The 24542-nt window shown below is 43.8% G+C and overlaps 2 protein-coding genes and 1 long non-coding RNA gene across 4 annotated transcripts in view; 2 read left to right on the top strand and 1 right to left on the bottom strand.

The window, feature by feature from the left end:
* NIF3L1 (NGG1 interacting factor 3 like 1) overlaps positions 1 to 10905 on the bottom strand; it is a 16073-nt gene extending 5168 nt beyond the window's left edge. Inside the window, exons 1-5 of one of the 2 annotated variants that reach the window (XM_040971960.1) lie at positions 10835 to 10905; positions 8815 to 9274; positions 6723 to 6885; positions 3083 to 3209; positions 1193 to 1331 (exon numbers count right to left, since the gene is read on the bottom strand). In XM_040971960.1, the coding sequence (XP_040827894.1) occupies positions 1193 to 1331; positions 3083 to 3209; positions 6723 to 6885; positions 8815 to 9250 (865 nt within the window). In that variant the 5' untranslated portion in view covers positions 9251 to 9274; positions 10835 to 10905. Of the gene's footprint in view, positions 1 to 1192; positions 1332 to 3082; positions 3210 to 6722; positions 6886 to 8814; positions 9275 to 9373; positions 9713 to 10834 lie in introns of those variants that run through there. The other variant, XM_040971962.1, reaches the window with a different exon arrangement.
* Positions 1699 to 24542, top strand: LOC121150780. The gene is made up of 3 exons (XR_005883029.1): positions 1699 to 1709; positions 10384 to 10388; positions 24262 to 24542. It is a non-coding gene; the product is annotated as an uncharacterized LOC121150780 (long non-coding RNA).
* PPIL3 (peptidylprolyl isomerase like 3) lies at positions 11159 to 23923 on the top strand. Its single transcript, XM_040971963.1, has 7 exons — positions 11159 to 11376; positions 11631 to 11704; positions 13364 to 13438; positions 14880 to 14973; positions 15947 to 16014; positions 20098 to 20216; positions 23526 to 23923. The coding sequence occupies exons 2-7, from the start codon at positions 11702 to 11704 to the stop codon at positions 23650 to 23652; spliced, it is 486 nt and encodes a 161-aa protein (XP_040827897.1). The 5' UTR covers positions 11159 to 11376; positions 11631 to 11701; the 3' UTR covers positions 23653 to 23923.

The raw sequence follows: 24542 nt of genomic DNA, 5'->3' as shown, positions 1-24542 counted from the left end.
TTGTCATGAATGTTTTTCATCTCCCCCCCCGCCCCCGACCCAAGGTGTATTTATTTATTTGATGCTACACTTGATCTTGGCCAAAAGGCCAAGAAGTGATTGTTACTTGTTTATCTGAAAGGTAGACTTTGAGAAACAAAGATACTCATATGCTGGTTCACTTCCAAATGGCCACAATGGCTGGGGTTGAGCCAAGCTAAAGCCAGGATTCTAGAACACCATCTGGTCTACACATCTGACCATCTACCTGCCGGTTTACTTCTGAAATGCCCGTGATGATCCAAGCTGAGTGGAGCTCAGGCTGAACGCTGGAAATCCACATCACCATGTGGGTGGCAGGACCCAAACTACTTGGACCATAGCTATTGCGTTACTAGGAAGCTGGAGCCGGGCATTAACCCCTTCACTCATATATGAGATGCAGGTGTCTTAAGTGCCAGTCTGTTTGCCTACCCCGTTAGTGTAGTTTTCATATACGCAGCTACAAGGACATAGAAGAGCTAAATAACTTGTTAGGAGTATGTGTTGCTACAGAGTATTAAAGTCTGTCTCTTGGGATTCCAGGATCCCCACGGAATGTTGGTCTGAGTCCTGGGGAATGCTGCAAATCTGCCTGCCCTTAACCAGTGTCTTAACTGTTAGGTTACATGCTTGTTATTCCTGTCTGAAATTTTTACCTGATGGTAGGAAGTTTACCTCAAAAACCCTTGCTCCCTATGCAACACTGACTGGTCTACAATAACCAGACTTCCCCAATAACCTGATGAAATGAACATGTAATATAATTAACAAAAGAACATGCACTATAAGAAACATGTAATATAACAATGAGATGGGTTCCACCCTATAACCCTACCCATCGCAACAAATAAAATAAACCAATCATCTCCCATGAGCTCGTAACATCTTCTCCTCACATAATAAACTCAAGAGGGGCAAGCATCATGGCACAGAGGGCTAAGCTGCTGCTTTTGGTGCCAGCATCCCACAAGGCAAACCCAGATGGAATTCCAGGTTCCTAAGATCAGCCTGAACTCAAATGAACCAGCAGATGGATGGTTTCTATCACTTAGCTTTTCAAATTAGAAAAACAGTTGTGTTTTTTTTTTTCAAGATCAAAACAAAACAAGTGCTGCCCTTTCCTCCAATGTTGGCAGTAGGTGTATGAGACAATTGAAGGAACTTTATTTACCTAGGGTCCTCCCTACCCCTAGGGCTAGGCGAACATGAGTTAGTTTCAAGTGTCTTTTGATTCGCTCAATCATGGTTGCCAAGGAGACAGATTCATCCAGGGTGCATAATCGTCCAAATCCAGTATGTGGAAGCAGAGGCTGAAGAGAAACAGAGGTAGAAAAAAATGTCAATTAACAATATTTAAAAAAAAAAGAAAAAGAAAAAGTACAGAGTGGCAAATGCTGAAGCCAGTGCAACATGCACAAGGTTACCTTACTAAAGCTAACTCCAGGCTAGAGGCTGGGGATGCTAACTAGACAATTCCACTCCAATTTCCTGGGCTCACAGCCTTATTTATAGACATGCGCTAGTGTCACGAGGACACAAAGGGATGACTAAATGAGCTGGAACTCAAGGGGGAGAACCTGCAGCAGTGCCATCAAAGATCCTAGAAGGACACCATGTTAGGGAAAAATCAAACACAAACCTAAGAGGGGGACCATTAAGCGCAGTGGGGACAGGGATAGGATGGACATGTTGGAAAGGCGTTCTCCAACGTGAGGAACTGGACAGAGGTGGCAGGGGCAGGAGAGCAGACCCTGGGAGGGCGATCTAAGAATAATGAGCACGGCTGAGGTCAGAGCACTTGCTGGGGGAAGCAGGCAAAGCTGGCAACAGACTTCAAACACCAGGTTAAGACTAGACTATTGTAATAATATGGGGAAAATCAGTCAGGAGGTGGGAATTTGGTGTGTGGGGGGGAAATTCCAGACCCCATGGAATTGCACCATAAAATTCAAAATAAATTAAAACAAAACAAAACAAAAAAACAGGTTGAAAAGCCGAGACTGTGCCTACAGATACCCAGGTCAGATAGCACTGAGGTATTGGTTATTCCAAGTGAGGGAAGGTGGAGCTTCCAGTTACAGTGGCGCCACAGTCAACAGGGAGGAGAGACACCTTATAGATATGAAGTAAGGCAGACAATGATAACATCAATGAAACCGAAAAAAAAATCCACAAAAGATAATAAAGAGTGAGGTGGAGACAAGGTTCATATTTGTATCCAAACCACCTGAAATATCCTGAAATACTTGTAGGTTCTGCAAGTAATTAGAAATATTAATTCTTGAGCCTTCCATGGCAGTCTAGTGGCTAAAGTTCTCGCCTTGTATGTGCTGGGATCCCATATGGGCTCTGGTTCATATCCTGGCTGCTAGGCTTCCCATCCAGCTCCTTGCTTGTGGCCTGGGAAAGCAGGCGAAGACAGTCCAAAACCTTGGGATTCTGCACCCACGTGGAAGACTTGGAAGAAGCTCCTGACTCCTGGCTTCAGATCGGCTCAGCTCTGGCCATTGAGGCCACTTGGGACGTGAACCAGTGGGTGGGAGATCTTTCTCTCTGTATTTCCCTCTCTGCATATTGGCCTTTCCAATAAAAATAAATCTTTAAAAAAAAAAAAAAGAAATATAACATTAAAAAACTATATATATGTGTGGGTTCTTTGACTTTTTTACCTAACAACACATTCTGAGCCAGAAAATATGATATAGGTATCACTGTCAGGCAAACAGCTGTCAAGCTGAAAGAAAGAATGAAGACAGGCACTAAGAAGAAATCAAACCCACAACTGCAGGAACTTGAAGAAGTAGCCTGACTTCTCTGTACCAATAATGTCCTTCTCAAAATTCTTTACATGGAATGTCCTCACCACCCCACTGTACTTCCTGAGGGAACAGTTAACAGCCTACTGATCCAACAATACACAAATAAGTTTTCAAAAAAACAAACTAACATCAACTGATTCACACTCGATACGTGTAGTTCTGTGGAAATTATACCTCTATAAAGCTGTTAAAATGCAGTTTATGCAAAATTATGAGTTATGTATTGGTTTGTTTATTGTTACCTTCTCCAGTGACAGAATCTCAGTTCTCTGATAAAGCTGCCTGTTCTGGGAGAGCTGGGCGACCACCTGCATCAAAGCCTTCTCGGTACAATTCAGGCTGATCCGTGTGTGTTCCCCATCATCAATCCTAGAAAGTAAAATCACCTTTTGGTGTAGGATGAACATAACCAATGTTAACACACAGCTGGGGCTAGCCTGTGACCCAGTGAGTTAAGCTGCTGCCTGCATCCCACTTGGGCCACAGTCTGAAGCCTGCTCAAGGCTTCCAATCCAGCTCCCTGCTGAAGCACCTGGGAGGGCAGCAGATGGCCTGCGTGTGTGGATCACTCCCACCCACGAGGGAGAATGCGTGGAGTTTCTGGCTTCAGCCTGGCCCATCTGGGGAGAGAATCAGTGGATGAAGATCTCTCTCGTCTCTCCTTCCTTTCTGTTAACTCTGCCTTTCACATAAAGTAGACTTTAAAAAAATAATTTTGGATACAAGCTGCTATAATGAATTAGGTTATAAGATGCTGAGGATTTACCAACAGAACTCATATGAAACCAAACTAGTCTATGTTCTAGGATTATGTTTCTCAAACTGTATACTGCATCAGAATCCTCAAAAGAATTTATTAAAACAGAGTGTTGGGCCTGACGTGGTGGCTAAAGCCCTCACCTTTCACTCACCAGGTTTCCACATGGGCGCCGGTTCTAATCCCAGCAGCCCCACTTCCCATCCAGCTCTCTGTTTATGGCCTGGGAACGCTTTTGAGCACGGCCCAAAGCCTTGCACCCACGTGGAAGACCCAGAAGAAGATCCTGGCTTCAGATCGGCGCAGCACCGGCTGTTGCGGTCACTTGGGATGGAAGATCTTCCTCTCTGTCTCTCCTCCTCTCTGCATATCTGACCTTGCAATAAAAATAAATCTTAAAAAAACAAACAAAATCAAACCAAAAAAACAAACAACCAACAACAAAAATAAAATCAGAGTGCTGATTCCTATGCCCCACAGTTTTGGGTTCCACCAGTCTACGTGAAAAAGTATTTTGTTTAACCAGTTCCAGGTGACGGGATCTTTCTAATCCTGGGAACACACTTTAAACCAACTGTTCTAGAAGTATTCTTAAATCCAAATCCAACTGCGTACCAGAAATTTCCTGCTATCTTTACTCTCACTCTTTCTCTCTTTTTTTAAATTTAAAGATCTATCCATTTCCATTGAAAAGTCAGATTTACAGAGAGGAGATACAGAAAGATCTTCCTTCTGCTGGTTCACTCCCCAAGTGGCTGCAACGGCTGGAGCCGAGTCAATCTGAAGCCAGGAGCCTCCTTCAGGTATCTGACATAAGTGCAGGGTCCTATCCTTGACTGCTACGCCAGGCCACAGGCAGGGAGCTGAAAGGGAAGTGGAGTAGCCAGGATGTGAACTGACACCCATATGGGATCCTGGCGCCTTCAAGGCAAGGACTTTAACCACTAGGCTACTGCGCTGGGCTCTCCTGCTACCTTCTTAAGATGACACTTCTGGATGATGCCACACATCTGGTGAAACAGTATCTACAAAAAGAGTTGGAGAATACTGAAGTTTCTCAAAGTCCTACACCACATAACTTTCAAACATCACTGAGTATGACAATCTCCGGCACAGGTTCCCAGGCAAACTCCATTCTGATTATAAAGATCTGGGAAAAAGCGAAAATTCTGCATCTTTAGTAAGTGTCCTATATTTAATGACACAGGAAGTACCTGAATTACCTTCTGAGGTGATTCTGAGAAGCATTGCCCTAGAGACTCTGCAAAATGACTGGCTTCAATAAGTTTTAATCACCATCTCTCTAATAACAGAGTTCTAGAACTAAAGAACATGTTAAAGATAACCTGGAAGCACAGTTGCCAACATTGCAATTACCTGTGACTTCAGTAAAACCTAGATGGTATCTCTTACCTTGAAAAACTGGAGCTACACTGAAGTCATCAATTTAAGAAAGAATGCTTGGGCCCGGCGCAGTGGCGCAGTGGTTAAGGTCCTCGCCTTGCAAGCCCAGGATCCCATATGGGTGCCAGTTCTATCCCGGCAGCCCCGCTTCCCTTCCAGCTCCCTGCCTGTGGCCCGGGAAGGCAGTGGAGGACAGCCCAAAGCCTTGGGAACCTGCACCCGCGTGGGAGACCCGGAAGAGGCTCCTGGCTTCGGATCGGCATAGCATCGGCCGTTGCGCTCACTTGGGGAGTGAATCATCGGACGGAAGATCTTCCTCTCTGTCTCTCCTCTCTGTATATCCGCCTTTCCAATAAAAAAAAAATAATAAAAATAAATCTTTAAAAAAAAAAAGAAAGAATGCTTAAAGAAATAACAGTATATTCACAGGAAAAAACATGACACATCAAGCAAAAAACTAACATGGAAAGACCTCTAAGACATCCTACTAAATAAGAAATGTTAGGGGTCAGCACTGCAGTTGGCGCCCCGAGTTTCTGGTCTGATTCCTGTCAGCTACACTTCCAGAAAGCTGTGGAAGGTGGCCCAGGTCATGAGTTCCTGCCCCCCGCGGGGGGCTCACAGAGTTCCAGGCTCTTTGCTTCAGCTTGGACGAGTCCTGGCTGCTGCAGCCATTTGGGGAGTGAACCAGCAGGTCAAAGAAACTGCAGGTGTCTCCCTCTCTGCAACTCAGTGTTTCAAATAAGTCCTTTCCTGGCAAATAAGAAAGAACAAATATATCGTACCACTGAATTAGGGAGACCACAAAAAACAAAACTATACATTTCTTCATGTTCCTATTATGTGTTTAAACAGATACCCAGGGGGGATGATCATAATGGTTTAATTGGCTGATCTTTCCCTTGCCAAATACCTGGATCCCATTTGGGCACTAATTCATGTCTCCGCCATTCCACTTCCCATCCAGCTCCCTGCTTGTGGCCTGGGAAAGCAGTCGAGAATGGTCCAAAGCCTTGGGACCCTGCACCTACATGGGGCACCCAGAAGTTCCAGGCTCCTGGCTTAGGGTCAGCTCAGCTCCGGCTATCGTGGCCACTTGTGGGATGAACCAGAGGGTGGAAGCTCTTTCTCTCTGCCATCTCCTTCTCTCTGTAAATCTGCCTTTGCAATAAAAATAAATTTTTAAAATAAATGAAAGAAAGTTAACTTCTGTGAAATCAAAGGAAAAGACAACCTGAATGCGGATACTGGGATTGGACAGAATGAATAAGCAGTACTTTAATGTTTGCAGTGCTTCGTGCTTAATCTGTAAACATTTTTTTCTTTTTATCAATATCTATCTATACAGTATTTCAGTATGATAGAAAGATTTCATGACTGAAATCTATTGAAAGTCTCATCAACAATTTTTTATAAAGATTTATTTTTATTGGATAGTCTGAGCAGATTTAGGGAGAGAAGGAGAGACAAAGATCTTCCAACTGCTGGTTCTCTACCCAAATGACCCAGTGCCTGGAAAGGAGCTGATCTGAAGCCTCCCCCAGGTCTACCATGCTGGTGCAGGGTCCCAAAGCTTCAGGCCATGCTCTACGCCAGGATACACACAATATACCACAGCTACACTGTATACCAACCACAGGCCACGTGATTTGGTTCAAATCTAAGTACAAGGGTTATCAGTATGTAAGGAGGAGCCTTATACATAAATAAAAAAGATGTACCTAGCAGAAAGAGAAGCGACAGAAACACCTGCAATTTCTTTCATTGCAGACATGACCTTGTCCAGATCTTCAGTGTGCTTAATGTAGAATTCTACGCGGTGGGTTCCCTCTGTAGGGCAGCTGGCAGCTTTGCAAGGTTGAATGGGCCTGGATGTGCAGGCTCCTGGAGAAACAAGTGTGAATGAACAGGAGGCTTTGTATCTTCATTTTAAGAATAAAAAGATGAAATATCATGCAAATGTCTAAGAAATGAGTACCCTTTCTTGGGAGGAGACACAGAGCAAGCTTCCAACTGCTGGTTCACTACCCAGTGCTCAGCACAGCTGGGGCTGGGTGGGCCAGGTGGAAGTCATGAGTCAGGAACTCAGAGCTGATCTCCCACAGGAGGGGTAAGAACTCAACTGCCTCCCAGAGCCTGAATTAGCAGGAAACTGGAATCAGGAGTGGGATACTGACCTCAGGTACTCGACATGGAATACAGACATCTTAACCATATGGGTGAATGTCATCCTCAAAATTTGTATTTTTTGTATGATACATTTTCATTTGCTTACAGAACAAACACACATACACATGTTTAGATAGGTAGCACTAGTCACCATTTGGTGTGGACAAAGTCAAATTGACTTTTATAGTTATATTCCAAAAGACTCCCACATTTCAGAAAATTTTGGACACTAAGAGCTGGCTCCACTTCTGATTCAGCTTTCTGCTAATGTGCCTGGGAAAGCAGTGGAGAACAGATCAAGCCCTAGGCACCCTGCCAAGCATAGGGGGATGGAGCTCCTGGTGCCTGGCTTGGACCTGGGCCAGCCCTAGCCATTATGGAGATTTGTGCAAGGTCTCCTTCGCTCCCTCACTCTCTGTCATTCTGTCTTTTAAATAAACAAAATATGGGCCAGCACTGTCAGATAAAGCCACTTCCTGCAGTGCCAGCATCCCATATAGGTGCAGATTCAAGTCCCAAGTGCTGTATTTCCAATCTAGCTCCCTGTTAATGTCCTTGGGAAAACAGCAGACGATGACCCAACCACTTGGACCCCTGGATCCATGTGGGAGAGTCTGAAGAAGCCCCTTGGCTTCAACCTCACCCAGCTCCAGTAATTGCACACACTTGGGGAATAAACCAATAGATGGAGAAATCACTATCTCTTCCTCTCTGTAACTCTTTCAATCAAATAAAATGAATCCATATAAACTCTGGCTCACAGATTTTTAGATAATATACAGAAGTGAGTATTGCTTTGTTAAGTTTTAAACTCTGATTCAGATTGCAAAAGCTCATAGTCTGACCACGTTAATTAAGATCCTTATCATCAGCAATGCTAGACTACAATGAGGAAACTAAAAAGATTCATTAAAATTAAGCTAAACAACCAATGCTAATATTCCTTTATTGTGCAGAGCCTGAGCTAACACTCCATCAGCCCCAGGCATCTATTTGAGAAGCACACCAGGTATACCCGGAGAGGAGAGAGCTCTACCCATGCATTTTTCCACGCGCCTGGGTCCAAAGCACCGACCACACGAAGCAGCAGCTACAAACTCAGTTCCTATAACAGCAGTGGGGACTTCCTACTCTCTGCTTGCCCAGTAAGGATAAAAGATGTTTCATTTTTCAAAAACAATTTAACTGCCATATTCTAGCAACTATGAATATAAAGTAGAATAGCACCCACCTATGCCCCTAAAGCACTTAAAATTCTACCGGACAGGGCCTGGCATGATAGCATAGCGGTTAAAGTCCTCGCTTTGAATGCACCAGGATCCCACATGGATGCCGGTTCTAATCCCGGGGGCTCTATCTCCCATCCAGCTCCCTGCTTGTGGCCTGGGAAAGTAGTAGAGGACGGCCCAAAGCCTTGGGACCCTGCACCAGCATAGGAGACCTGGAAGAGCTTGCTTAGGATTGGCTCAGCTCCACCAGTTGCGGCCACTTGCGGAGTGAATCATCGAAGAGAAGATCCTCTTTTCTCTTCTCCTCTCTGTATATCTGACTTCGCAATAAAAATAAATAAATCTTAAAAAAAATTCTACTGGACAGACATCCTAAGATTTCAAAGCATTTGTAGAGAAATAAGAGGCTTCTCACCGAGACCTTTGGACAACCAATGGTTCACTCCCTGCGGCGATGCATCGTAGGCTGTGTGAGGGGAGTAGATACCCACTCGGTTCTCCAGCGCCCGGATCACCAGGCGCTCCTTCCACGAAGTCCAGGTGAGGTGCTTTAGGGAACTAAAGATGGGTGGATGGTAGGAAAGGATGAGGTTGGCCTTCTTTTGCAGAGCCTCGTCCATCACCTGCTCCGTCAGATCATTGGTCAGGAAGAGCGTGGTTACAGTGTGTGGTGGGCTCGGTTCTACCAGCAATCCCACATTGTCCCAACTCTCCGCAAAAGACAGAGGTGCGAAGTCGTTCAAGGAGGAAATGAGTGTCTTCAGATCCATGAAGGAACGGGAGGAAGAGCAGATCTGAGAACGGACAAGCCGGACGGTGGTGGGGACCAGGCGAATACAAGATCCCCACATACAGGATCACTCAGGACTCAGTTGCTGAAGCAAAAACACAGGAAACAGCACACATGTACACTTTAGGACAGGATCTTGCCGGCTTTCTAAGCACATGGGCCAAAGAACTATTATCATACGAACCTGGCTTCAAACACCCAGCACGATCTCAGGCTAACCTGGCCATTTAATCTTCTGTAGCTCTGCTTCCTCCTCTGAGAAGTGGAGACTGAACCTGCATGGGGCACAGTGAGCTAAGCTGCCTTCTGCAATGCCGGCACCCCAAATGAGCAACAACAGATCCAGTTCCAGCTGCTCCACTTCTGATCTGGCTTCCTGCTAATGTGCCTGGGAAAGCAGAGAAAGATGGCCCAAGTGCTTGGACACCTTCACCCACACGGGAAATCCAGAAGGAATGCCTGACTCCTGGCTTTATCTGGCCCAGCCCAGGCTGCTGCAGCCATTCGAGGAACGAATCAACAGATGGAAGATCTCTCTCCAACTCTGGTTTTCATGTAATAATCTTTTTAAAAAGTAAAGTAAAAACGGGAGACCATTCCTGCCTCACAGGTTGTCGAGAGGAGAATAACAGCTTTTGCTTACTACAGTAAAATATAAGCAGCACAACCAACTATAAATTAATGAACAAACATAAGCCAACAATGGCAAAAATTAAATGTTTTTTAAAAATGCCTAGTGCAAAAAAATTAACAAAACTTGGATAATCAATATATTTCTTGCACATTTTTATTTATTTTCATACTTTATTCCAATGACCACAAGCCAGGGGAGGGCCAGGAGCCTAGAACTCAATCCAGCTTTGGCTGCCTCCCACAGTGTACATTAGCAGGAAACTGGAATCAGAGAAGGAACTGAACCCAAGCATTCCAAAATAGAAGGCCACCGGCCTAAGCAGCATCTTGGCTATTCTGCCCGATCCTCACCCTTGGTTAACACATTCTTCGTGGCAGGAACTCGCTTCTAGAAACCACTCAAGGTCTTGAAGGTCTGCGATTGGTTCTGACAGCACTTGCACTCTACAGATTCATATCCTGACACGAATCCACTCTCCAATCTCCTCTAAATTGGGCCAGCTTCAAAGAGAAGAAGTGGCGGGTCCTGGCGAAGGCTTGGGTCCTTTCCACTTCGAAGAGTTCTGGTAAAGACGGTGGCGAGATACTGCCAGGAGCCAACCGGAGGCTCATGGCCTGAAGCTGCAAGTGCCCCGCACAGGATGCACATTCCTGAAGCACACTGAATCCCGGCGGGCAAGGCACTTCACTGCTTAAGTTCTGCCCCGTAAATCATGCACATAAAAAACGCCCAACTCGTGGCGCGCTCCTAACGTGAACCCCGGGGTTGCTGTTGCCAACCCCACAACATGAAAAGGTCTGTCTTTCTCTCAGCCTCTTCCAAGACCAGTGAAGTATCAGGACGTGGAAATCCTTGAGTTAGTGACCCCCGCTATTGCCCTTCGCCCTCCTACGGCACGGCAGGCTTCGATCCTCTTTTTCTGCAGCAACCTATAACTACACTCCCTATACCTAACAGAAACTGTGGCAGAGACACAATCCTCTCCAAGGATTTAAACTACCCATGACTCACAAGTGCGGGACGTCTCCGTGACCACCACTACCGCTTCGCCAGGAGGCAACCCGAGTCTTCCGGAACTAAGCAGAGAGGAAAGGAACCTGGCGGAAGTGGTCCCACTGTTTTACAGCCGTGTGGAAAACATTGCCGGAGGTTGGCCAGGTAGTTCCGGCTTAGGCTTCTTGCTCTAGTGACAAAACTGCATCTCGCCGTCCAATTTCAGCTGGAGGACACATTATGTTGTTTCCGCAATGTTAGTTACTGTCATAGTTAGATATTTTGCTATAGGAAGGAGAAGGGAGGAGAGGGGAGGTAAGAAGGTGAGGCGCGCTTCCGTAATGGATCCCCCGCTTCACTTCCGGTGGCTCCCTACCTGGATGCTGTCTGCTCACCCAAGTGGCTTGGGGTGGCGCGCTTCATTCTTTTCTTTCATTGACTTTTCCAAGTGCATGCTGAACTGCGTATCGGCACTGCTTGAGTTCTCGGGACACTCGGAGGGAACGTACTGTACGACTACGGAGTAGTTGAAACCCCGGAATAAAGGAGGAGACGATCTGGTGAGTGGTAAGGGATCTGGGAAAAGGGGATAGCGCAGGTCCTGGGGGTCGGGCGGTATTAAGCAGGGTTGTCAGAGTAGGAAGACTTGACATGTGAGGAGATACCCGAAACTAATAAGGAAATCAACTCTAGGGAAGTCTGCTCCCTGGGCATCCTAGCCTAGGCTTTTTCTTTTAAATGGACGGTAAAGCGGAGCCTCTGCGAATTAAGAAAAAGGACAATGTGCTTAATTCTTTCTTTTCTTTGGAAACAGATTTATTTTCGAGCTTCTCTTAAAGACGCTGAGAACTTAAATAGGACTTGCCGGAATTATTTTTAAAAAAAATGGTAAGTACTAAAAGGATTTTCATAAATATCGTTCATGATAAGTAGTTTTTAGAAATGTTCGTGTCAAGATGAAAAAATGATAGGCTATAACACCATACAATGTGGAATGATAAATTTTGAAAAAAGAATTTGAGTCGGCAGGTGGTGTACACAGTGAGTGAAGCGGCTGCTCAGGACACCTACATCTGTCATTGGAATACCACTTCTTGCCCTAACGCCTCCAGTTTAGGTCCTCCTTTCCTGCTCATGCATTCTGGGAGTGCTCGGGCCCTTACTAACTACGTGGCACACTCACATGGAGCTCTACACTTTGGTCTGGCCCAGCCCTGCCATCTTAGAGTGGCAACTAGAGAGTGTACCAGGGTATGGAAATCTCTCTTGCCATTCCCCATTCCTGTCTCTTCACTTTTTGCCTTTCAAGTAGATGAAAGTAAATATTTTAAGAGTGAAAATTGGGACTAGCATTGTCATATAGTGGGAAGGATACAGGGTGCTGTGGTTGCCTTGGCACATTTTGGATATAGAAACACACTTTCCATGTCCATTGCCTTTTCTCAAAAAAAGGAATTTCTTTTTAAAAATTCTGTGAAAAGCACAGTTACAGAGAAAAAACAAAAAAGAGAGAGGGAGGTCTTCCATCCACTGAGTCACTGCCCAGATGGCCACAATGGCCAGGGTCATTTATTTTATTTGTAAGTCAAAGTTACAGAGAGATTTTTTTTCAGTCTGCTGGTTCACTCCCCAGATGGCTGTAGCAGTAGAGCTGGACTAACCTTAGCTGGGATCCAGGGATTTCTTCCAAGTTTCCCTCCTTGGCTTGAGAGTTGGCCATCTGGCCCTGAAGTCACCAAGGGTGAGGTGACAGGGTTCTTTGGCCATCAAAACCACCAGAGATAAGCTGGTGAGGAATGTCCGTCTGTTCAGCCTAAGTTCCACGATTAGAAAGGTTTAAGAAAAGAGGATTGGGCCCGGCGCAGTGGCGCAGTGGTTAAGGTTCTCACCCAGCACGCCCGGGATCCCATATGGGCGCCGGTTCTAATCCTGGCAGCCCCGCTTCCCTTTCAGCTCCCTGCCTGTGGCCCGGGAAAGCAGTCTAGGATGACCCAGAGCTTTGGGACCCTGCACCCACGTGGGAGACCCGGAAGAGGCTCCTGGCTTCGGATCGGCACAGTATCGGCCGTTGCGCTCACTTGGGGAGTGAATCATCGGACGGAAGATCTTCCTCTCTGTCTCTCCTCTCTGTATATCCGCCTTCCCAATAAAAAATAATAAAAATGAATCTTTAAAAAAAAAAAAAAAGAAAAGAGGATAAGAGGGCGTTTTCAGGTAGTCCCTTCACCCAACAATGACACCCATAAGCAGAGAGCTGGGTTGGAAGTGGAACAGCTGGGACTTGAAGCAACGCCCATACGGGATACTGGTGCTGCAGGCAAAGGATTAGCTTGCTACACCACCACACCTGCCCCTAAATAATTTTTTTTAAAAAAGAAAGAAAATTGGAGGAAGAAGTATAGCTTATCTCTTAGCACTGTTGTGTGGATGGGACATATCTGAAGCAGTATTCCTGTTTTTGTTATCACCCTTACTGTCTAGCTTAGGCAGTAATATAGAACGTAGTCATTGAAGTAAATCTTACTTGTCTTGCATTCTCCTTTCTAGTCTGTGACGTTGCACACAGATGTAGGAGACATTAAAATAGAGATCTTCTGTGAGAGGACTCCCAAAACATGTGAGGTGAGTAACACTATTTACATATTAGAGATCAATCACTTTACTTATTGAATATTATGGTTAGTGATGCATTACGCCTATGAATATAGATTAGATTAAAATTACATCTTTCCAAAAACTAACAAAAGTAAGGGAAAAGATGGAGGGATTTGGAAAGAGGAAGGGAATTATGATGTCTTTTGGGAATTTATTTAGGAAATGCATGAAATCTGTCATCTTTATGTGAATAAAAAGTAAAAATTTAAATTTAAATCAATTAGCAGGATAACCATTTTGAAGTTGAACCATCTCACCTAAAGACTCTGTAAAATCCTGTTAGGACATGCTACTCATCAGAACTCTGGTCTGATTTCCACTTTCCCTTCCTCATTTCATAAATGAGCCAGAGGGGAAGGAGGTAATTGTACTATATTCAAGGTTGTCAAGGATCTTTTTCCTCAGGAAACATCATCCTTAAGTTACAGGAGGACTGTTCTAGTCGTCATTTCACCTGTATAAATAACAAGGTAGAAAGAAGAGAACTGCCATAGATATTCATTCTTTAAAGATTATTTATGAAGGACTGTTATGCCAGGTCTAGGAGTATGAGCACACTTTGAAAGATGAACAGAATTAAAAGATAAGTATGTTTTGGTGCAAACATGTTTTTAAAAATCTTTGCCTGGTTTTTTCATATTTGCACAACACGTTTTCCCTGAATCTTCTGAAGGCCCCTCGTATGCCTGAGTATTGCGGTGAATTAGACACTGTTGCCTTCATCAAGCTATCCTTCTGCTTGGGAAAATGGGCATGGGGCAAGATCAGTTCTAAAAGGTGATGTTGCTTTGAAGAAAATAAAGTGGTGAGATACAGAAAAACTACAGGTTAAGTATCCCTTCTGCGGAGTGTTTGAGATTTCAGAGGTTTTCAAATTCTGACATATTTGCATCACCTTTTGTGAGCATTTCAGATTTTGGATGATTGGATTAGGTGTGTTCATCCTGTATTAAAAAGAAGGTGAGGTTGGGCTTCATCAAGAAAGTAACACTTAAGCTGAGTTCCGGAGGTATCAAGACAATTCCATGGAAGAACTAGAAAGAGAACGTTCTGGGTATAGAATTGGCAGCTACAGTGGTCCCTAGGCTAGAAGAGTCTGCCTTTTGTGGATGGTGGTTGGAATGTTGATGGGATTTATGAAGTGGGTAGCAGGTAGGTGTTGCCATGATAGAAGGCGTACAGATAACCAGGGCTTACAAGACCCTGTTGATGAAGATTTTGTGTTTTATTCCAAGGGCACCAGAAAGCAACTCAAGTGTTCTAGGCGCAGAGGACTCATATGACTTAAAGCAGTAACTGAAAGATAGACTCTGTGGTATTGTCAATGCATGATTGGTATTTTTTTGGTTTTTATCTTAAATGTGTTTCTGCTGCACCATTTCTCAGTCATCATTTTTACTCTCTTCAGAATTTCTTGGCTCTTTGTGCTAGTAATTACTACAACGGCTGTATATTTCACAGAAATATCAAAGGTTTCATGGTTCAAACAGGAGATCCAACAGGTAAGATTTTCTATAAATTAAAATCCAAGAAATTGAATGTATTGTATCCATAGGAGGGGAAAAGAGTAGAAGAATAAAAGCACATGAAGTTTTTATGCTTGAACTACTTTACAGCAGCAAGAACTTAAAAAAAAAAAATGTAGGGGCGAGGACTGCCAGCTCTGATTCCTGTCCTGTCTGCTCCACTTCTGACCAGCTCCCTGCTTATGGTCTGGGAAAGCAGGAGAGGGAACTCAAGTCCCCCTGGGCCTGTACCCCAGGTGGGAGACCCAGAAGAAGCTCCTGGCTCCTGACCTCAGATTGGATCAGCTCTGGCCATTGTGGCCATTTGAAAAATAACCCCACACGTAGAAGACCTCTTTCTCTTCCTCTCTCTGTAGATTTGCCTTTCAAATGAAAATGAATAAATCCTTCAGAAGATTTTGTTTGTTTGTATAATGAAATACAGAGAAATGGAGAAAATCAGAGAGACAGAGTCAGAGATGGATTGATTTTCTATCTCCTGGTTCACTCCCCAAATATCCATAATACCCTGGGATGGAACAAGACAAAGGCCAGAGCTGGGAACTCATCTTGGATCTCCATGTGTGACAGGGACCCAAGTATTTGAGTCACCACCTGCTTCCTCCCAGGGCATACAAAAGAGGACACAAAAGAGAAAGCAGTACTGGTACTTGAATTCAGGGACTGAAGTATAGGAACAGTGTGTCCCAGCATTGTCTTAGCTACTGCCCCAAATATCTACCTCATACCATGAATTTTGTAAGCAAAAGTTACTAGCCGCTGCCTGTAAATGTGAATGATAAGAAGAAGGGTTATTTTACTTTTTTTTTTCTTCTGTTCTGTAAAATTAAATGTGGGGAAGCATGAGAGGGTATATCAAACTTTACTTCTCCATAAAGAACAATAAAATAGCCCTTAATTTGAGAAATTGGATTCTTTTTTAGCATACTTCTTTTTGGTTACTTTTTAGGTACTGGAAGAGGAGGAAACAGTATTTGGGGCAAGAAGTTTGAAGATGAATATAGTGAATATCTTAAGGTATGTATCCCAGGGCTTGAAAACTCTACTTTATTACATATGGTTACACTGATTAGCATTGTTAACATTACTAAAATAATAAACTGTTTTATAGCTTTTCCATTCTTGGTAAATGGCATCAGAAAAGATAAATGACAGTTTTTGCCCATCATTTATACTGGAATCTCAAATTAAATGGACATAATGCTCCCACCCATTTTTTAATACTTCAACTGCCTGCAACAGCCAGGTTTGGGCCAAGCCAAAACTGGGAGCAGAAGCTCAATCCATGTCTCCCAGTTGCGTGGCGGTAAGCTGACTACTTGAGCCATTATTTGCTTCTTCCTAGAGTCTGCCCTAGCAGGAATCTGGCATCAGCAACTTGAGATGGTTAGCAAACCCAGTCACTCTGACTTCCTCATCTTTATTTCAAAGTCAGATGCCTGCCCCCTCAGTCTTTGTTTTCTTTTGTTTTTTCCTTTTTTCTTTTTCTTTCTTTCTCTTTCTTTCTTTCTTTACTTCTCTTTTTCTTTTTTCTTTTCTTTTCTTTCTTTCTTTCAAGATTTATTTATTTTTCTGGAAAAGGCAGATTTTAAAGAGAAGAAAGAGAAAGATCTTCTGGGCCTGGCGTGGTGGCCTAGCAGCTGAAATCCTCACCTTGAACGTGCAGGTATACCATATGGTCGCCAGTTCTAATCCTGGCAGCTCCACTTCCCATCCAGCTCCCTGCTTGTGGCCTGGGAAAGCAGCTGAGGATGGCCCAGAGCCTTGGGACCCTGCAGCAGTGTGGGAGACCTGGAGGAAGTTCCAGGCTCCTGGCTTTGGATCAGCACCAGCCGTTGTGATCACTTGGGGAGTGAGTCATTGGAGGGAAGATCTTCCTCTCTATATATCTCTGACTTTGCAATAAAAATAAATAAATCTTTAAAAAAAAAAAAAGATCTTCCATCCACTGGTTTACTCTCCAAGTAGTCCCAAGGGCTGGAGCTGAGCGGATCTAAAGCCAGGAGGCTCTTCCAGGTCTCCCATGTGAGTGCAGGGCCCCAAGGCTTTGGCCCATCCTCGACTGCTTTCCTAAGCCACAAGCAGGGAGCTGGAAGGGAAGTGGAGCATCTGGGATATGAACCAGCACTCATGTTGGATCCCGGCTCATGCAAGGCGAGGACTTTGGCCAGTAGGCTACTGCACGAGGTCCTCCTCAGTCCTTTGTTTACTGAATCAGCAGTTTTTGAAAAATCAATCGGGGGGGGGGTGCTGGGTGGAGTAGAGGTCAAGTAGGGGAGGCCAACACAATGGCTCAGTTGATTAATCTTCCACCAGCAAGCGCCAGCATCCCATATGGATGGCAGTTTGTATCCTGGCTGTTCTGCTTTCCGTCCAACTCCCTGCTTCTGCCTTAGGAAAGCAGTGGATATGTTCCAAGGCCTTGGAACCCTACACCCAACCAGGAGACCCGGAAGAACCTCCTAACTCTTGGCTTGGGATTGGCTCATCTCTAGCCATTGCAACCTATGTAGGAAGTGAACCAGCAAATGCAAGATCTTTCTCTCTCTGGCTTTCCTTCTCTCTGTAAATCTGCCTTTCCAATAAAAATAAAAATTAAAAAATCCATCAGGAGCCAGTGCTGTGGCATAACAAGTAAAGCCACAGCCTTCAGTGCTATCATTCCACACACGTACCCATTTCAGTCCCACCTGTTCCACTTCTGATTCAACTCCCTGTTATGTGCCTGGAAAAGCACTAGAAGAGTGCTTAGGCCATTACCCATGTGAGAGACCCAGCACACGCTCCTGGGTCCTGGCTGTGGCCTGGCCCAGTCCTGGCTGTCATGACCATTTGATGGATGAACCAACGTAGGGAAGACCTCTCCTCTCTATATAACTGTCTCTAGTAAATCTTTGAAAAAAGATTAGTGCGCTATAACTGCTTAAACCTGTATAAATCTTATCTGTAAAAATGTGTTTACTGTATTTGAAAGGCAAGAGAGCAGATTTTCCATCTGCTAATTAACACATCCACCCACCGCCCAGTCACCCCCCCAATGCCCACAGCAGCTGGGGTTAGGCCAGATCAAGGGCAGGAGCCAGGAATTTGATGTGAGTCTCCCGTGTGGATGACAGGGTCTTAAGTTCTTGAGCCACCCCCTGCTGCTTCACAGGGTGCGCATTGGCAGGAAGCCAGATTCTGAAGCAAGGACTCAGGTATCCCAAGGGACATCTCAACCACTGTGCCAAAGGCCTGATCCTGTGTAAATCTTTGAAATTTAACAGTGTTAAATGTGAAAAGCAGGTTCCAGAAAACGAAAGTTGCATGATACCATGTTACAGAGTTCAGAAAGTGGCAAAAGGAAACAACACATATCTTCACAAGTAAATCTGTGGTTACCTCTTGCACGGGCGGGAGTAAAAGGAAGCAGATAGGCATACATGGTAACTTAGAGATTTTGATATTTATTTTTATTGGAAAGTGAGATATACAGAGAGGAAGATGAGTTTGCTGATTAACCCCCCAAAGCAGCCACAACTGCTGGAGCTGAGCTGATCCAAAACCAGGAGCCAGGAGCTTCTTCTGGGACTTCCGTGTGGGTGCAGGGACCCAAGGACTTGAGCCATCCTCTACAGCTTTTCTAGGGAATAAGCAGGGAAGTGGATCAGAAGTGGAACAGCCAGGATACATACAGAATGGTGTCCAAAAGGGATGCTGGCACCACAGGGCAAAATATTACCCTGTGATTACACAGCAGTGGTAAATGGATGCTTGTTTTATTAACTTAGAAATGGTACATATGTTAGAAATATATCTAGGGGTGAACATTTGGCTTAAAGCTAAAATGCTGCTTGGGATCCTATTCCAGCGCTTTCTGTCCCTCCCCTTTTTTCTGTCCCTCTGCCTTTCAACTAACTAAATAAATAAATCTGAAAAAAACATATATCTCATATTACATTTGATCATCAGCTTTCAAGGAGAAAATGAAGTATTAATTTTGAAGAAGGGCTTATTTATTTAAAAGGCAAAGTCGCAGTTAGAGGGGCAGAAGACAGAGGAGATCTTCTATCCCCTGGTTCACTCCCCAAAATGGCCACAATTGCCAGGTCTGGGCTAATCCAAAACCAGGAATCAGGAACTTCTTCAAGACTTGGCACTTGGTTACAGGGGCCCAAGCATTTGGGCAGTCTGTACCACCCTCCGAGGCGCACTGGCAGGGAGCTGAAGTGGAAGTGGAACAGCCAGAACCCAAACCAGCACCCATATGGGATGCTAGCACTACGGGTGGAAGCCTTATCGGCTACACCAAAGTGCCAGCCCCAGGTAGTATATAGCTATAGCTCTATGACTTGTTTAATTAGTGTTATCAGATGAATAGCTGCAGTGGGAGTCATCAACGGAGCTACTGAATTTTATGTTTGTGCACCTCTTTACAGTATGATTCTTAGTCATATCTTCAGTCCAATCAGTGTGTGTACATGAGTAGTGTCATAATCATCAAGCTCCATGAGCTCATCCATGCCTGGGGTTGTACGTTGGTTGTCCATGAAGGGAAGAACCTGAGAAGCATTCTCTGTTGCCATCGATTTATAAAGTGAATGCTGTAAGGCAAGATTTAGGCTACTCATTTTGCCAGACTCCATCTCTCCTTGAAGTTAGCATTCTTTCCTGTGATCAACTGCCCTACTCTTGTGCGCATGTGAATCATCTGTAGACCCTGAACTAGTCCAGTCTCCCTAGTTTTTTAGATAAAGAAGCTAGTGAGTTCAGTGCATGTGAAAGATAACGGGGATTTTGGCTTTACTGGCTGCCTGATCATTTCATACCAGTTCACCATTCCTTAATATAAACGTAAGGAGTACTACACATTGGTGTTACTGAAAGTGTGACTGTTATTCTCCAAAGTAATAGTTAAATGGAAAATGTGCTTTGATTTATAAGTTGTTTGTTTTCTAATTTTTCAAGGACACAGATCATATAGAAACTGAACATTTGGATTAGCCCCAATACAGTTAAATATGTCCTTATTCTCTTAAATATTGGAAAGGGAAAGAGTACATGTCTTGTCTCAATGTGTGGAATGATTCTGTCAACAACACTTGGGATTGTCTTTTTCAGCACAATGTTAGGGGGGTTGTGTCGATGGCCAATAATGGTCCCAACACTAACGGGTCTCAGTTCTTCATCACCTACGGCAAGCAGCCACATTTGGACATGAAGTACACAGTGTTTGGGAAGTAAGTACTCTATTGATTTTTTAAAACTTTATTTTAAATGAATTAATTTTACTTTATTTATTTAAACGATAGGGACAGAACAGAAAAAAAATGTACTGGTTCACTCCCAGTATTTCATGTTAGCTGGGGCTGGACCAGGCTGAAGTCAGGAGCCAGGAACTGTATCCAGATCTCCTGCCTGAGTGGCAGGGACTAAATTACCTGAGGTGTCGCCCGCTGTCCTCCGGTGTGCTTATCAGCAGGAAGCTATAGTCAGAAATAGAGCTGGAACTCAAACCCAGGCATTCAATTTTGGGATGTGAGTGTTCCACAAGCATTTTAATCGTTTGACAGGAAACCTGCCCTGGTTATGGTTTTTGTTAGAATTTCAGTGCAAAGGGTACATAAGTGTGGCTACGACAGTAGTACAAATACTGGGAAGAGTGATATGAGCGCAAATGTACCTGGAGTTAAGTCTACCCCTTATTGGGAAAGTTACAGCCTCTTTGAACCCTATCTTTCAAATTTTGTGAAAGAGGGGGCAAAATTTTTTTCAGGATTGTTATATAAATTAACAGTAATGTGTTTTCATTAAGAAGGGCAGTTCACAGCAGCTAACATCTTTTCAAACAAAACAGACTGCCATCATGGTTGCATTGTCACCAGTGTTCTGGGCACAGACATCTTCTCAACCAGCATTAGCTATCATCCTAAAGCCTACTTCATAGTCATGATGTCGACAGTACTGCCCCAGCCAGAACATCTGTGATCCAGCCGCCCAGGAAGAGGAAGGCCAGAAGCTGGATGCCAGCTGAGTCAGCTGCTCTTTAAAGAACTTTCCTGAATGACCCAGAAATCATGCTAGTCTTCACCTTGCATGCACCAGGATCCCATATGGGTGCCAGATCATGTCTGGGTGGCCCCACTTCCTATTCAACTCCCTGCTTGTGGCCTGGGAAGGTAGTTGAGGACGGCCCATAACCTTGGGTCCCTGCAGCCATGTGGGAGACCCGGTGGGAGCTCATGGCTCTTAGTTTTGGATCAGCTCAGCTCTGGCTGTTGGGGCCACTTGGGGAGTAAAGCAGTGGACAGAAGATCTGTCTCTCCTCTGTGAATCTGCTTTTCCAATAAAAATAAACCTCAAAAAAAAAAAAAAAAAAGAAGAAGAAGCAGCAAGGCTCTTAACTCCAGCTTCATTAATTCCTTGCAGTTATATGGATTGCACACACATTTCTCGGAAGATGGTCTGTAATTTCCTCTCATTCTTCAAGGGGCCCACATCCTAGATCCTTGGCTGGACTAAATTTGCCTCAATTCTGCCTGACTGCTTTCCATGAAAGCTGTGTGTTTATATCCTCTTTCTCAGGGACTTGATGGCAGAAACGCCTGTAAGACTAAAAGATTTTAGTGGCCCTACATTTAGGAATAAAATCAAAAGGTTTGTGTTGTTGGTTGTTGTTGCTGATACCCATTTTAGGGATTCTTTATTTTTTTAATATACCTGTTTAGTGGAAATGAAAAATAAAGTATAGTTCTGTTATCTTTGTTTCTTTTTTCAATTAATTAATTATTTTTTTAAAGATTTATTTATTTTTATTGCAAAGTCAGATATATAGAGAGGAGGAGAGATAGAGAGGAAGATCTGTCAGATGATTCACTCCCCAAGTGAATGCAACGGCTGGTGCTGATCCAAAGCCAAGAGCCTGGAACTTCCTCCAGGTCTCCCACACGGGTGCAGGGTCCCAAGGCTCTGGGCCGTCCTCAGCTGCTTTTCCAGGCCACAAGCAGGGAGCTGGATGGGAAGTGGAGCTACCAGGATCAGAACCGGCGATTATATGGTATCCCTGCGCATTCAAGGAGAGAACTTTAACTGCTAGGCCACCACGCCGGGCCCTGTTATCTTTGTTTCTTTAGAACATACTGTAAATCTTGAGAACTGGTCTGTTGCTCGCGTCGGCAGCACATGTACTAAAATTGGAATAAGAATTGATCTGAATTGTTTCACAAGGTATAATCTAAAAAGCCACTTTTTAAAAAGAATCAGACTTCTAAAACATGTTCTTTAAATGTAGCCCTCAATTTTCTCTCTCAGTGGAAGCATGTAGTGAACTTGTTGCAGGCTGAGCTAACTGTTCATTATTTTCTGTCGTCAAGAGCAAGACTGCAAACAACATACAGGTATTTGGCAGTGAAATGCAAAGTCATCATCTACTCAGGGACTTCATGTAGGACAATACTGACAATAATAGTTACATTCTATGCTTTCTCTGTACTTCCTATAGCAAAAAATTCCCTATGGCTACTGTGGTGTTGTAATATGAGAAGAAATATAGATTTGGCCTTGTTCCTTTCTCCTAAACCTTTCTTCTAAAACCTGATAAAGATTAGACAAGCATTTTGTTGGTCATAGCAAATTCCCCTCAATCATACCTGAGTTGACACTAATGAAATGACTCCCGTGGACCCGTGCGGAGCTGCTGGATGGAGAAGGGCTGCTGGAGGAGTACAGTGTGTGATGAGAGGGTTGGGGTTCCTCTCCCTATCTCTTCCACTCACATGAGCTCTGGTCTCCAGGAAGGGGAGAGAGGCTGGAGACAGAGTACCATCACTAAGAACTAGTGGCTGAAAATCATTGTCTCCTTAAGGGTTGTAAGCAGGGCTGAGCAGGCTACAGATGGGTGAACACAAGGATATCTGGGAGGGGAGCCCTGCTCTACGCTTTGCCTGAGCAATCTCTGTGGGTGTTCCTGAGTTATAATGTACCGCGATATAAACAGAATATCCTCCTGAAATTTGGGTATCTGTAGCAAAAGACTGTACCTGAAAAAGGGGTCATTGGAATCCCTGATTTGTAGGCAAAAGTTAGGTTGCTCCCTGTGTCTATAGTAGGAGGGTGACTTGTGGAACTAACCTGTAAGGCCTGCATCAATTCCAAGCAAACAGTGTCAAAACTAACTTTTATGGCACTCGCCCAAGTAGAGAATTGAAAGAACCAACACATTTAGTGTTTGAATTGTTATGAACAAATTGATCAAGTCTGTTTCCTTTTTGCTGGTTGTATTGTAGCTACCTGTCTGACTATATGGATGGAGCAGAATATAATTTTAGGTACTTTTGCAGGAATATTCCTACCTATTGGTTTTGTTGACTAACAGCATAAAAATGAATTTTTATTGCTGAATTTAATGGCAGAAAATAAAATTAATATTCTGTTATATACTCAACTGGAGGACTGTAACATGGTCCATTTCTATTAAGGAAATGAATTGCCTCAAATATTTGGATATTTTAACCTTTGCAAACTAATTTATTATGTTGTTTCTCTTTTAGGGTAATAGATGGTCTGGAAACTCTAGATGAATTGGAGAAGTTACCAGTAAATGAGAAGACATATCGACCTCTTAATGATGTCCACATTAAAGACATAACTATTCATGCCAACCCATTTGCTCAGTAGCTATATTAAGCTGGACAAATACATGACAAAGTGTTTATTGGAACACACCCATTGTGGTTTACCCTGTTGTAATTACATCAGAGACTGTATCCTCCTCCTACTTGTTTACAAAATTTTCTATGAACTGGTGGTGCCAGGGAAAGCACAGAATCTTTAGTGCCCATTCCTATGGCATATTATTTTCTACAACTGCTAGTCAATATATTTGTTTAATTTTAAATATAAAGTCTTGTTTGGGCCGGTGTTATAGCCTAGTGGCTTTATCTTCTCCTTGCTTGCACTGGGATAACATATGGGCACCAATTCTAGTCCTGGCTGCTCCACTTCCCATCCGGCTCCCTGCTTGTGGTCTGGAAAAGCAATTGAGGATGACCCAAATTCCTTGGGACTTTGAACCAAGTGGGAGACCCGGAAGAAGCTCCTGGTTCCTGGCTTCATATCAGCTCTGCTCTGGCTGTTGGGGCCACTTGGGGAGCAAAGCAGCAGATGGAAGATTTTTCTATCTCTCCTCTGTAAATCTGACTTTGCAATAAAAATAAATCTTTAGAAAAAAATCATGATGCTTTCTTGTCACATACATTCATTTTAAAATGCTGGTCCACAGTAAAGCATGCCCTGATTATCTACTAAATTTTATCCATATCCTAGGAGTAATATTTTCTAGTAACTTCATGTAGCTAAATTGACAGACAGGAGATGGTGTAGAGTGCTCATTCCAGCAGCGCATATACCAAAATTGGAACTACACAGAGATGTCTAGTAAGGCTATCCTCTGGTCTTTAGACTTACAATAATGGCTCTAAAATGTCCCTAAAGTATTTAAAGCACTCAATGCATTTCTCCAGTTACTTCCTTTTTTTTTTTTTTTAAGAAAAACTAAGACAAGGAGA

Source organism: Ochotona curzoniae, unplaced genomic scaffold, assembly GCF_017591425.1.
Source record: "Ochotona curzoniae isolate NIBS_2020 unplaced genomic scaffold, NIBS_Ocur_1.0 contig_2210, whole genome shotgun sequence".
In the NCBI taxonomy this organism is placed as follows: Eukaryota; Metazoa; Chordata; class Mammalia; order Lagomorpha; family Ochotonidae; genus Ochotona; species Ochotona curzoniae.
This window is presented reverse-complemented; position numbering and strand designations above follow the sequence as displayed.

Bases quoted from the DNA above. Each gene is read 5' to 3' on its own strand.
- PPIL3 (XM_040971963.1), top strand. The intron at 13,439-14,879 runs GTGAGTAACACT...TACTCTCTTCAG, and splicing joins GGACTCCCAAAACATGTGAG to AATTTCTTGGCTCTTTGTGC. The intron at 20,217-23,525 runs GTAAGTACTCTA...TTTCTCTTTTAG, and splicing joins AAGTACACAGTGTTTGGGAA to GGTAATAGATGGTCTGGAAA.